Genomic DNA, 13,198 nt, shown 5'->3' on the forward strand with positions numbered 1-13,198 from the left:
AGACCCATTGACATTGAATATGTGAATGATGATTTAATGTGTGTGTGTATGTGTGTGTGTGTGTGTGTGTGTGTGTGTGTGTGTGTGTGTGTGTGTGTGTGTGTGTGTGTGTGTGTGTGTGTGAGTGTGTGTGTGTGTGTTTGGGGTCAGTAGTTAGTTCTCTAGTTCCACCCATCTAAAATAAACCTCATAAGGTTGAGACAGAAACTGTACTGTGAGAGATAAAAGATAAAAGGCCTCATGTGGGCATGTTTCCTCAAAAGCTTGTTTGACTTGCAAATGAATCTATGTATGACACAAGTGTTGAATGTCAAAGAAGAGAAAATTATAGATATAGAAAATATTGAATGGAAAATGTAATAATATATGTATTTATTATCTGATGTGAATATGAATATTGTACCTGCTGTAACCATGACCAAAAAAGGAAAAAAAGAAAGAAATATTGGTCATAAAAAAAGAAAGTAAGGAGAGATGACATAGATGTTTGATAGAGGGGAGTATGGGGTGGGTGTAGGGAGTGCCCCAAACTGGAGGGTTTTCTTCTGAAAATATTTTGTTGACGACCATCGCTACAACACCCTCACACGTCACACCATTAAAGATTCTAATCTCAAATGGAACTGTGGTGCATGTGTACGCACACACAAACAAACACACACACACACACACACACACATGCACACACAGTACTACTACTACTAATAGTTTACTTATGAATTGCACCCAACTCCATCCTCCCCCAACCCCCCACCCACCCTCTCATCTTCCAAAAGTCCGTGGCAAAGATGTGTGGGCAGAGGCTGAATAGCACACAGTAGCCAAACATATAAAACAGAAGGACTTTCAGAAAATAAGAGAAACTCAAGTTGACTCTTTGTTACAAGCTTGACCGAGCTGACTGCCAACAATCAATCAACGTGACCAGCGCAACTTCAGCATAACGGTAAGCGCAAGACCTGTGCAAATTCAGCAACACTTATGGGCTGAACCTATTCAATGGGAAATGTATTAATTAGAACTGAAAAGTAACATAGGTTATTACATTTCAGTAAATACTTTTTTTGCATTCAATGAATAACTAATTTTCTGTGTTCATGTAGACTCATCAAAGGCTATGGCAGGACGTACTGTAGTTTGCATTTACATTTTTATTGAAATTCTATATTCTATGTTTAATTAGGCTAAATTCCCCTTTAGGAAAAAAGCAGCTACAAACTTTTGACATGGTGCAAACCTTTAGTGGGCTAAATCCTACCCAAAGATTATATCACCACATGATATATTTTATACACTGAGTATACAAACATTAACCTGTTATGGCTAGGGGGCAGTATTTTCACGGCTGGATAAAAAACGTACCCGATTTAATCTGGTTACCACTCCTACCCAGTAACTAGAATATGCATATACTTATTACATATGGATAGAAAACACCCTAAAGTTTCTAAAACTGTTTGAATGGTGTCTGTCAGTATAACAGAACTCATTTGGCAGGCAAAAACCTGACAAGGTTTCATGCAGGAAGTGGCCTGTCTGACAAGGTGTCGTTCTTCTTGTCTCTGTTTATTGAAGAGTGAGGATCTTAGCTGTCCCGTGACACTTCCTACGGCTGCCATAGGGTCTCAGAAGGCGGTAAAAAGCTGAATCGTGGCTTTGCAGGCTCTGGCTGAAACAAAGTAGCGCGTTTGGGTAGTGGCTGGTTACAGTACTGTGAGACTCAGGCTCGTGCCCGCGTCGACCGAAAGCTTTGTTTACTTTCCTCTGTTTAGCTAAAAGGAGATTCCCGGTCGGAATATTATCGCTTTTTTACGAGAAAAATGGCATAAAAATTGATTTTAAACAGCGGTTGACATGCTTCGAAGTACGGTAATGGAATATTTAGATTTTTTTTGTCACGAATTGCGCCATGCGCACGACCCTGATTTACCATTTCAGATAGTGTCTGGGACGCACGAACAAAACGCCGCTATTCGGATATAACGATGGATTATTTTGGACCAAACCAACATTTGTTATTGAAGTAGCAGTCCTGGGAGTGCATTCTGACGAAGACAACAAAAGGTAATCAATATTTTATAATAGTAAATCTGATATTGGTGAGTGCTAAACTTGCCGGGTGTCTAAATAGCTAGCCCGTGATGCCTGGGCTATGTACTTAGAATATTGCAAAATGTGCTTTCACCAAAAAGCTATTTTAAAATCGGACATATCGAGTGCATAGAGGAGTTCTTTATCTATAATTCTTAAAATAATTGTTATGCTTTTTGTGAACGTTTATCATGAGTAATTTAGTAAATTCACTGGCAGTGTTCGGTGGGAATGCTAGTCACATGCTAGTCACATGCTAATGTAAAAAGCTGGTTTTTGACATAAATATGAACTTGATTGAACAAAACATGCATGTATTGTATAACATAATGTCCTAGGGTTGTCATCTGATGAAGATCATCAAAGGTTAGTGCTGCATTTAGCTGTCTTCTGGGTTTTTGTGACATTATATGCTAGCTTGAAAAATGGGTGTCTGATTATTTCTGGCTTGGTACTCTGCTGACATAATCTAATGTTTTGCTTTCGTTGTAAAGCCTTTTTGAAATCGGACAGTGTGGTTAGATAAAGGAGAGTCTTATCTTTAAAATGCTGTGAAATAGTCATATTTTTGAAAAATTTAAATGTTTGTATTTTTGAGGAATTTGTCATTCGCGCCACGCCTATCATTGGATATTGGAGCAGGTGTTCTGCTAGCGGAACGTCTAGATGTAAGAGGTTACACCTGCTCTTTCCATGATATAGACTAACCAGGTGAATCCAGGTGAAAGCTAAGATTCCTTATTGATGTCACTTGTTAAATTCACTTCAATCAGTGTACATGAAGGGGAAGAGACAAGTAAAAGAAGCCTTGAAACAATTGAGACATGGATTGTGTATGTTTGCTATTCAGAGGGTGAATGGGCAACACAAAAATGTAAGTGCCTTTGAACGCGTATGGTAGTAGGTGCCAGGCGTACTGGTTTGTGTCAAAAACTGCAACACTGCTGGGCTTTTCATGCTGAACAGTTTCCCATGTGTATCAGTAATGGTCCACCACCCAAATGACATCCAGCCAACTTGACACAACATTGGGAAGCATTGGAGTCAACATGGGCCAGCATCCCTGTGGAATGCTTTTGACACCTTGTAGAGTCCATGCCCCGACGAATTGAGGATGTTTTCAATAAAGATGAATTGAGGATGTTTTCAATATTAATATTTATATCCAAAAACAGCATTTTACATTGGCGCGTGATGTTCAGAAAATGTATTCCCACCAAAACTTCCGATGAATGTGCACATCAATTTACAAAAATACTCATCATAAACGTTGACAAAATAAATAACAATTATTTAAAGAATTATAGATAGACTACTCCTGGATGGAACCGCTGTGTCAGATTTTAAAATAGCTTTACGGAGAAAGCACATTTTTCAATATTCTGAGTACATAGCTCGCCATCACAGCAAGCTATACAGAAACCCGCCAAGTTTGGGGTCACCTAAACTCAGAATTAGTATTATAAATATTCTCTTATCTTTGCTGATCTTCGTCAGAATGCACTCCCAGGACTGCTACTTCCACAAGAAATGTTGTTTTTGTTTGAAATAATCCATATTTATGTCCAAATACCTCCGTTTTGTTCGTGCGAACAGATCACTTATCCAAAGTCATAACGCGCAAGCGTGGTACCAGAGACGAAAAGTCAAAATGTTCCATTACCGTACTTAGCCTCTCTGGGCTAGGCGGGACGAATTCGTCCCACCTACGTAACAGCCAGTTGAAGCCTGTGGCGCGATTTTCAAAACCTTAAAAATCCTATTACTATTTCTCAAACATATGACTATTTTACAGCTATTTAAAGACAAGACTCTCGTTAATCTAACCACACTGTCCGATTTCAAAAAGGCTTTACAACGAAAGCAAAACATTAGATTATGTCAGCAGAGTACCAAGCCAGAAATAATCAGACACCCATTTTTCAAGCTAGCATATAATGTCACAAAAACCCAGAAGACAGCTAAATGCAGCACTAACCTTTGATGATCTTCATCAGATGACAACCCTAGGACATTATGTTATACAATACATGCATGTTTTGTTCAATCAAGTTCATATTTATATCAAAAACCAGCTTTTTACATTAGCATGTGACGTTGAGAACTAGCAAACTTCCGGGGAATTCGCTAACATTTTACTAAATTACTCACGATAAACGTTCACAAAAAGCATAACAATTATTTTAAGAATTATAGATACAGACCTCCTCTATGCACTCGATATGTCCGATTTTAAAATAGCTTGTTGGTGAAAGCACATTTTGCAATATTCTAAGTACATAGCCCAGGCATCACGGGCTAGCTATTTAGACACCCGGCAAGTTTAGCACTCACCATAATCATATTTACTATTATAAAAGTTTGATTACCTTTTGTTGTCTTCGTCAGAATGCACTCCCAGGACTGCTACTTCAATAACAAATGTTGGTTTGGTCCAAAATAATCCATCGTTATATCCGAATAGCGGCGTTTTGTTCGTGCGTTCCAGACACTATCCGAAATGGTAAAGAAGGGTCGTGCGCATGGCGCAATTAGTGACAAAAAAATTCTAAATATTCCATTACCGTACTTCGAAGCATGTCAACCGCTGTTTAAAATAAATTTTTATGCCATTTTTCTCGTAGAAAAGCGATAATATTCCGACCGGGAATCTCCTTTTCGGCAAACAGAGGAAAAAATCACAAAGACGGGGGCAGCCAGGTCACGCGCCTAAGCCCAGAGTCCCTTGATCGGCCACTTGAGAAAGGCGATAATGTGTTTCAGCCTGGGGCTGGGATGACGACATTCAGGTTTTTCCCGGGCTCTGAGCGCCTATGGACGACGTAGGAAGTGTCACGTTAGAGCAGAGATCCTTAGTAAAAGATAGAGATGGCAAAGAAGTTCCAGAAATGGTCAGACAGGCCACTTCCTGTAAAGGAATCTCTCAGGTTTTGACCTGCCATTTGAGTTCTGTTATACTCACAGACACCATTCAAACAGTTTTAGAAACTTTAGGGTGTTTTCTATCCATATGTAATAAGTATATGCATATTCTAGTTACTGGGTAGGAGTGGTAACCAGATTAAATCGGGTATGTTTTTTATCCAGCCGTGTCAATACTGCCCCCTAGCCCTAACAGGTTAAAAGCATGTCAAACGCTGTTTAAAATCAATCTTTATGGTATTTTTTACGTAAAATTGCGATAATATTCCAACCGGACAATAGCATATTCATTCAAAAAGAAAAATAAGGAACGGCGCGCTCGCGGGATCGCTCTTATCCAATCCCTTTGTCCACAGGCAGTCCATTGATTGACTGAGCTCCTATTATCTGCCCAGTGACAGGAGAATGCTGAAAGAACTTTCTGAAGGCTGTTGACAGCCAATGGAAGCCTTAGGAAGTGCAACGTGACCCCACAGAAACTGTAGTTTCGATAGAGAATCAAAAGAAGGAGTACAATTCTCAGACTTTCCACTTCCTGGTTGGATTTATCTCAGGTTTTTTCCTGCCGTATGAGTTCTGTTATACTCACAGACACCATTCAAACAGTTTTAGAAACCCCAGAGTGTCTTCTATCCAAATCTACTAATAATATACATATTCTAGTTTCTGGGCCAGAGTAGTAACCAGTTTAATTTGGGTGCGTTTTTCATCCGGCCATGAAAATACTGCCCCCTACACCCCAACAGGTTAATTTAACTAAGCAAGTCAGTTAATGGGGCTAGGCATCCCGCTACCGGGACAACTTCTGGTGAAACTGGAGGGCGTGCAATTCAAATAAATAATTATAAACATTATGGCTATTAAACATTTAGGTACTTATAAGTGTCTTATATTGGTTGAAAGCTTCAATTCTTGTTAACCTCCATGGGCTAGGTCAACAGCCAGTGTAATCCCGTGGCGCGTTATTCAAATTCCTCAAAAATGCAAAAACTTCAATTTTTCAAACATATGACTATTTTACACCATTTTAAAGACAAGACTCTCGTTAATCTAACCACACTGTCTGATTTCAAAAAGGCTTTACAACGAAAGCAAAACATTAGATTATGTCAGCAGAGTACCCAGCCAGAAATAATCAGACACCCATTTTTCAAGCTAGCATATAATCACATAAACCCAAACCACAGCTAAATGTAGCACTAACCTTTGATGATCTTCATCAGATGACACTCCTAGGACATTATGTTATACAATACATGCATGTTTTGTTCAATCAAGTTCATATTTATATCAAAAACCAGCTTTTTACATTAGCATGTGACTAGCATGTGGCTAGCATTCCCACCTAACACTGCCGGTGAATTTACTAAATTACTCACGATAAACGTTCACGAAAAGCTTAACAATTATTTTAAGAATTATAGATAAAGAACTCCTCTATGCACTCGATATGTCCGATTTTAAAATAGCTTTTCGGTGAAAGCACATTTTGCAATATTCTAAGTAGATAGCCCGTCATCACAGGGCTAGCTATTTAGACACCCAGCAAGTTTAGCACTCACCAAAGTCAGATTTACTATAAGAAAAATGTTATTACCTTTGCTGTCTTCGTCAGAATGCACTCCCAGGACTTCTACTTCAATAACAAATGTTGGTTTGGTTCAAAGTAATCCATAGTTATATCCAAATAGCGGTGTTTTGTTAGTGCGTTCAAGACACTATCCGAAAGGGTACCTCAGACACCCTAAAATGTAATCAAAATATAATATTTCTTACAGATAGAAGTATGTTCAATAGGAAACCGATTTTAGCAGGTGCGTCCTGTCTTCATGGCACACGCAAACATGAATTTCCAAGACTGTGTCCTCCTACTGAAACTGCTGACACCTTGTGGAAGCCATAGGAATTGCATCCAGGGAGCTAATTTTCAGTATGCCCTTATTTACTTGCCATTGTAAGAGGATGGTCTCTCTCCAAAACAAAATCAGGTTGGATTTTCTCCTACCATATCTATTGTGTTATATTTTCCTACATTATTTTAACATTTCTACAAACTTCAAAGTGTTTTCTTTCCAATGGTACCGATGCATATCCTGGCTTCAGGGCCTGAGCAACAGGCAGTTTACTTTGGGCACGTCATTCAGGCGGAAATTGAGAAAAAAGGGGTTTTAAGCCCTAAGAAGTTTTAATAACAAATTCAACAGATTTTTACCTTGTCAGCTCGGGGATTCAACCTTTCGGTTACAAGTCCAACGCTCTAACCACTAGTCTACCTGCCGCCTCAATGTGTTCTCCAAGCTCATAAAACATTTTAGAAAAAGGCTCAGTGTCTTTATCCTCACAAGGGTAGTGTGCTAGAGAATTGAATACAGGGATGCCAATAAGTTTGACTCCTATCTTTTTTAGATATTTTATTACTTGTTAAACAAAATGTCTTTCTTTGAGCAATTGTATTAGTATAATAACATAATTTACCATTTTATTTTTTTCGAGCATACAATATAGCTCAGTATTTGTATTATTTATTTCATACAGTCTTTTTTGCTCATCTTTATACAGTCTCAGCTCATTATCCATAATTATGGACCTGGCTATACATTATCCAATCTAAATAATCTCACAGGGTTTATAGAGATATGCCTATGTTTTATTTGACAGTCCTGTGTAGTCCTGTTTGTTGGCTATTATTTACTTAAGAATTATAATGCGGTAACAATAAACTTTCTTGTACTTCCTTTCAATAATTAATCACATTGAGTAACTGGTATAAATAATGCCATATCTAGGCCAATTGGAGCAAATTGCTTTAATGAATTCCCAAAAAATAATTATGATTAGAATAGGATAACTCCATGTAACTCCAGGTAAAGGTTTTCCATAGGCACAGATCTGTAATCTGCTTACTCTCCAGAAGTCCTAACCCTAACCATTAGGGTGAAACAGTAAACTGATGTTAGATCAGTATCTCTACGGTCATCTTCACCCTACTCCTGTATATGGTGTGACTTTCTCTCGCCCCTGTACTCTCTTTCCTCTCCAGATGACTGTAGTACCATGGGTCATCATGCTCCTCTGTGTTATTCTACCGAGAGTGAATGGTCTCACCTCCTTCCATGAATTCTGTGAGTGTGTGTTTGTATGTGTGTGTGTTTCTCTCTTTATCTCTGAGCTGTGTGTGTTCCTGATTGTAAGTATCAATGGTTTCTGCCTGTATCACTTTATGTATACTGTGCTCTCAGTGTTTTATTGTGGATCTAATTGAAGTGTGTGTGTGTGTGTGTGTGTGTGTGTGTGTGTGTGTGTGTGTGTGTGTGTGTGTGTGTGTGTGTGTGTGTGTGTGTGTGTGTGTGTGTGTGTGTGTGTGTAGACATGGTTGATAAGGGGGACAGTTTGGTGACTCTGACATGTCCCACGGCATTCTCTGGCGCTATGACGTGGAAGTACGAGGCTGAGGATTTAGACAAAACTCAGGTCCAAGGCCATAACCTGATACTGAATGAGGTGGACTGGTATGGAGAATACAGCTGCTGGGATCGAGACAGGAAACTAGGATCCATCTATCTACTGGAGGAGCTGAAGGACCCGGAGGAACAGGACGGTGTGTGTGTTTGTGACAGAGAGATAGTTTATTGCCCACATGTCTCTACCACATATCTGGTTGTTCATGTTTGTATGTGTGTGTGTGTGTGTGTGCTCTGCCTCTCTCTGTAGATTATTTAATCAGCTGTCGAGCCAAGTCTTATGGCTGCACCTTTAACTGTAGCTGGACCCGCAGTGAATTCACAGCTGTCCGTCTTGGGTTGGGCCATGACTGGTAAGTAACACATACACACACACGCGCACACACACACGCACACACACACACACAAACACATACAAACGTAGCCTTTTTCATCGTTTTTATTCAGACACAGACAGACATTCTTATTTAATCTGATGTGTACTGGACAGATGTAGGATATTAATTTGAGCACTCTTTTGTTGCTGAGAATTGCAAACTTAAAGTCTACTAGTTTTATCAAGGCTTCTAAAGTTTGTAATTTCCACTTTGAAATTAAAATGTCCATTAATTAGAATCCACATAAAAATTCCCATTTCCTGTCGCAGCAGAATTATTTTCCTGCTGTAGCAAACTCCCTCAAATTAAGACTCCACATCTGTATGTGTCTCCAGTACTGACAGCCAGGAATCTTGCACCTGGGTGTACCCAACGACCAGCCTCCAAGATGGAGGGTTGGAGTTTGAACTGACACATTCACTTTCACCCTACACTGAGGAGACTGCTCCCCTAGTGGTCACTGTTGAGGCCATCACCAGGCAGGAGTACCTCAGGAAGACTAAGAGGTTCTACCTACACGACATTGGTGAGTGTATCCACCTACATAACAGGTGGTATTAAAACCATGCACTTCCATGGTACTTCTTTCCAGAGTAAGGAAAGGCTTAAAACACAATACATTTCCGTTTGTTTGCAAATCTCATGTGTGCAAGAATGTTATGTGTGATTACGCAAACCAAAAACAAGTATCACAGGTCTATGTAACAACGTTGTATTCACAAGGAAGCTAACGGAAGCAAATGGACCTGAAACCTACATGAATTTGTCCTATATGCTTTTGTTTTTCCAATGAAAAAATGTTTTGCTTCGGGGCAACCTTTTTGCTACATTGTGCACTAATGAATACACCCCTGCCTGTTATATACATGTCCACAGTCCAGCCAGACAGTCCTGCAGGGATGAAGTGCCAGGTGATGGATCAGAGATTGAAGGTGAAAGTAGAACCACCAGCCACCTGGAACTGTCCGCCCAGCTACTTCCCTCTGGAGCACCAGATAGGATACATTTTTAAAGACAACGGAAAGGTACAACACACACACACACACACACACACACACACACACACACACACACACACACACACACACACACACACACACACACACACACACACACACACACACACACACACATACACACACACACATGCAAGCTTATGCACACATTGACACACACTGGAATTTTGGAATGAAACCATAACTCTCTCTCCTTTGCCTTTCTCTCTTTAGGAGGAGCACTCTATGAATCCTCTCATACCGAGAGGGGTCAGTAAGCTGAGGGTCCGCTCCAGAGACCCCCTGGTCCCTTCCCCCTGGAGCCAGTGGACCCCCTGGAAAAATGTAACCAACTAAGATATAGTAATAATAGAATAATATATGACATTTAGCAGACGCTTTTTACAGTATCACTTCATTTCAACTATCGCCCTCCACCGTAAGCTACCATTATTTCTTCAGGCACTGGTTATCATGGGACTAGTGCCTTCTAACAAATATGTAAATCTGCAAAATGGTAACTATTGACATATTTATTGAATTATATTATCTTTTTCATAATAACTATCTGAAAAAAGCTACAAAAGGGTTAACAGCAACCTCTATCCTGAGCACCATTGCAACCCTGGTTTACAGTGTACAAGTGTGTGATGTGATATCAGTCCCTTTATCAATGTATCTTTGTGGTGGTGTTTCTGTGTAGGCTGATGGTTTGGCTCTGTCTCTTTGTACGTCACAACTATTGCTATTAAAAGAGCTGTTTCCTGCCTCATACTTCTGTTTCCTTGTTTGTATACTGTATACTATGTTATGTATATATATATGTGTTGGGAGGTGTACATACCGTATGTGTTTTTGTTGATGTTTGGTATCATTGTAACATATTAAAGGTGAACTTGATGATTGTATAGTAATTAAGAAATGGAAGAAAGCAAAAATACTCTATATAATTTAACCACAAAACATTTTACACTAGCCTCATGGATAAGCTTGCTACATAGACACTGATGTAGCATCTGAGTCATTTCTGGGCTAATGTGTTGTGTACTGTGGCTCAATGTGAAGGGCAGCCTATACCATTCACACTTATTCCATCACATCCTGTTAGACCAAGAAACACAAACACACACACACAGGCACCCACAGACATGTCCACAGAGACTCACAACACACACAGACACGCATGTACACACACACACACGCACGCACGCACGCACACACGCACGCACGCACACACACACACACACACACACACACACACACACACACACACGCACACACACACACACACACACACACACACACACACACACACACACACACACACACACACACAGAGGTGCTAGTGGCCAGAGTAATAGAAGGATGGATTGGTATAAAACACAAGTCGATGTGTTTGATACCTTTACATTCATTCCATTCCAGCCATTACATTGAGCCCATCCTGCTATATTCTTCGCCCACCATCCTCCTCTGCCGCACGCACAAAACACTCACACACACATCAGGTGAAATATTTCCTACAAGTTTTGTAGTGTAAGTGATCTCTGTTGTGTTTCTTGAATGAGGTGCCCAAACAAAATAACCATCTGGTTGGCTTATGGATAGGAAACACTCTACCATTTACCTTATTACAGGTGGTTACGGGAGGCAAAAAGGAGGAGAAATGCAAAGAGAAACGCAAAGGAAAAGATAGCATCTGCTGCAAGACAGGAGAAAAGAAGGGGACCAAGACTAAGTCGAGATCTGCATTCACTGCTAATGAATAACGGACATCGTGCTCCCTATTGTCGTATCACTATGTGTTTCTGGGATCTAGACAGTTAAATATGCCAATAAAATGTAATATGTAACATTTTCCCAAAAAGTAGTGATAATTATTGACTTTCCACATGCATGTAGTTGGTCTATAAAGTGGATGGTCCTCATGCAGACATTGTTTTACTTGTGCAAATTTCAGATGAAAATGCTAATCTGATGAATATGACCAGAAATTATTTTTATCTATTGTGGAAATTAGATCACAACATCAATGCATCAACATATACAGGTTGTTAAAGGGGCATGCTGCAGTTCAAACAAAAACAAACTGGACACATGCCACTGTCTTGGTATAAAGGCTGACCGATGGGGCTGGAGAAATGTAAAATATGTATTTTGTTTTCGGTTTTGCCTTCTTATCCAGTAATAAAGAAGATGAGTACACATAACCCCGCTGCGTATTGGTCCACTTTCTCCGACGATGATTTCTCTATATCTTCAGACGAAGAAGAGTGTTATAGAATCTCCCACCAACCAAGGACCAAGCAGCGGGGTAAGGAGCAATGGGAGAGTAATATGGACTATCGGGAAAAGTGGACGTGGGAGGAGATTATGGCCAGAGAAGGTCCATGGAGAAAATGGAGCGAAGATCGGGAACGCTACAGGGGAACACGACTGGCGTTTAAGCCGGAGAGGCACCCCCAATAATTTTTTTGGGGGGGGCACATGGGTAGTTTGGCTAGGCCAGGCAGTAGACCTAAGCCAGCTCCCCGTGCTTTTTTTGGGAAGCGTTGAGTGGAGAGCGCCAAGGTATGCGGAAGTGCGCACGATCTCGCCCATACGCACGCACAGTCCGGTGCGAGTTATTCCAGCCCCTCGCAGATGCCGTGCTAGAGTGGGCATCCAGCCTGGTAGGAGGATGCCTGCGCAGCGCGTCTGGTCGCCGGTGCGCCTCCTAGGACCAGGCTACCCTACGCCCGCTCTACGCACAGTAACCATCAGGCCCCTGCACAGCCCAGTTCGCCCTGTACTAGCACCCCGCTCGTACAGGGCTACTAGTTCCATCCAGCCAGGACGGGTTGTGCAGGAGGTGCGATCGAGACCGCCAGTGCTTCTTCACGGCCCGGTATATCCAGTACCACGTACCAGGCCTCCAATACGTCAGCCCAGTCCAACTCAGCCCGTTCCTGCTCCCCGCACTAGCCATGAGGTGCGTGTCCCCAAACTGGCACTTCCAGTACCAGCACCACGCATCAGGCTTCCAGTGCGTAATACCAGTTCCACTCGACCGGTTCCTGCTTCATGCACTAGCCCTGAGGTGCGTGTCCCCAGGCTGGTACCTCCACTACCAGTCCCACGCATAAGGCTTCCAGTGCGTCAGCCCAGCCTCGAGTGTCCGGAAACAGTGCCCCGTCCAGAGTATTCGGCAACAGTGCCCCGTCCAGAGTATCCGACAACAGTACCCCGTCATGAGTATCCGGTAAGAGTGTTAAGCCCGGAACCGAGTGAGACGGCCTACAGTTCGGAACTGAGTGAGACGGCCCACTGTGCAGAACCGAGTGAGACGGCTTACAGTTCGGAACCAAGGGAG

The 13,198-nt window shown here is 41.3% G+C and overlaps 1 protein-coding gene across 1 annotated transcript; it reads left to right on the forward strand.

The window, feature by feature from the left end:
* Positions 1-795: 795 nt before the first annotated feature.
* Positions 796-12,053, forward strand: il12b2 (interleukin 12B 2). Its single transcript, XM_014205516.3, has 8 exons — positions 796-946; positions 8,054-8,135; positions 8,381-8,611; positions 8,725-8,827; positions 9,187-9,377; positions 9,728-9,876; positions 10,081-10,191; positions 11,484-12,053. Exons 2-8 carry the CDS (start codon positions 8,054-8,056, stop codon positions 11,613-11,615), a joined length of 999 nt encoding a protein of 332 aa, XP_014060991.1. The 5' UTR covers positions 796-946; the 3' UTR covers positions 11,616-12,053.
* Positions 12,054-13,198: the final 1,145 nt, after the last annotated feature.

Source organism: Salmo salar, chromosome 26 (genome assembly GCF_965601325.2).
Source record: "Salmo salar chromosome 26, fSalSal1, whole genome shotgun sequence".
NCBI classification, from domain to species: Eukaryota; Metazoa; Chordata; class Actinopteri; order Salmoniformes; family Salmonidae; genus Salmo; species Salmo salar.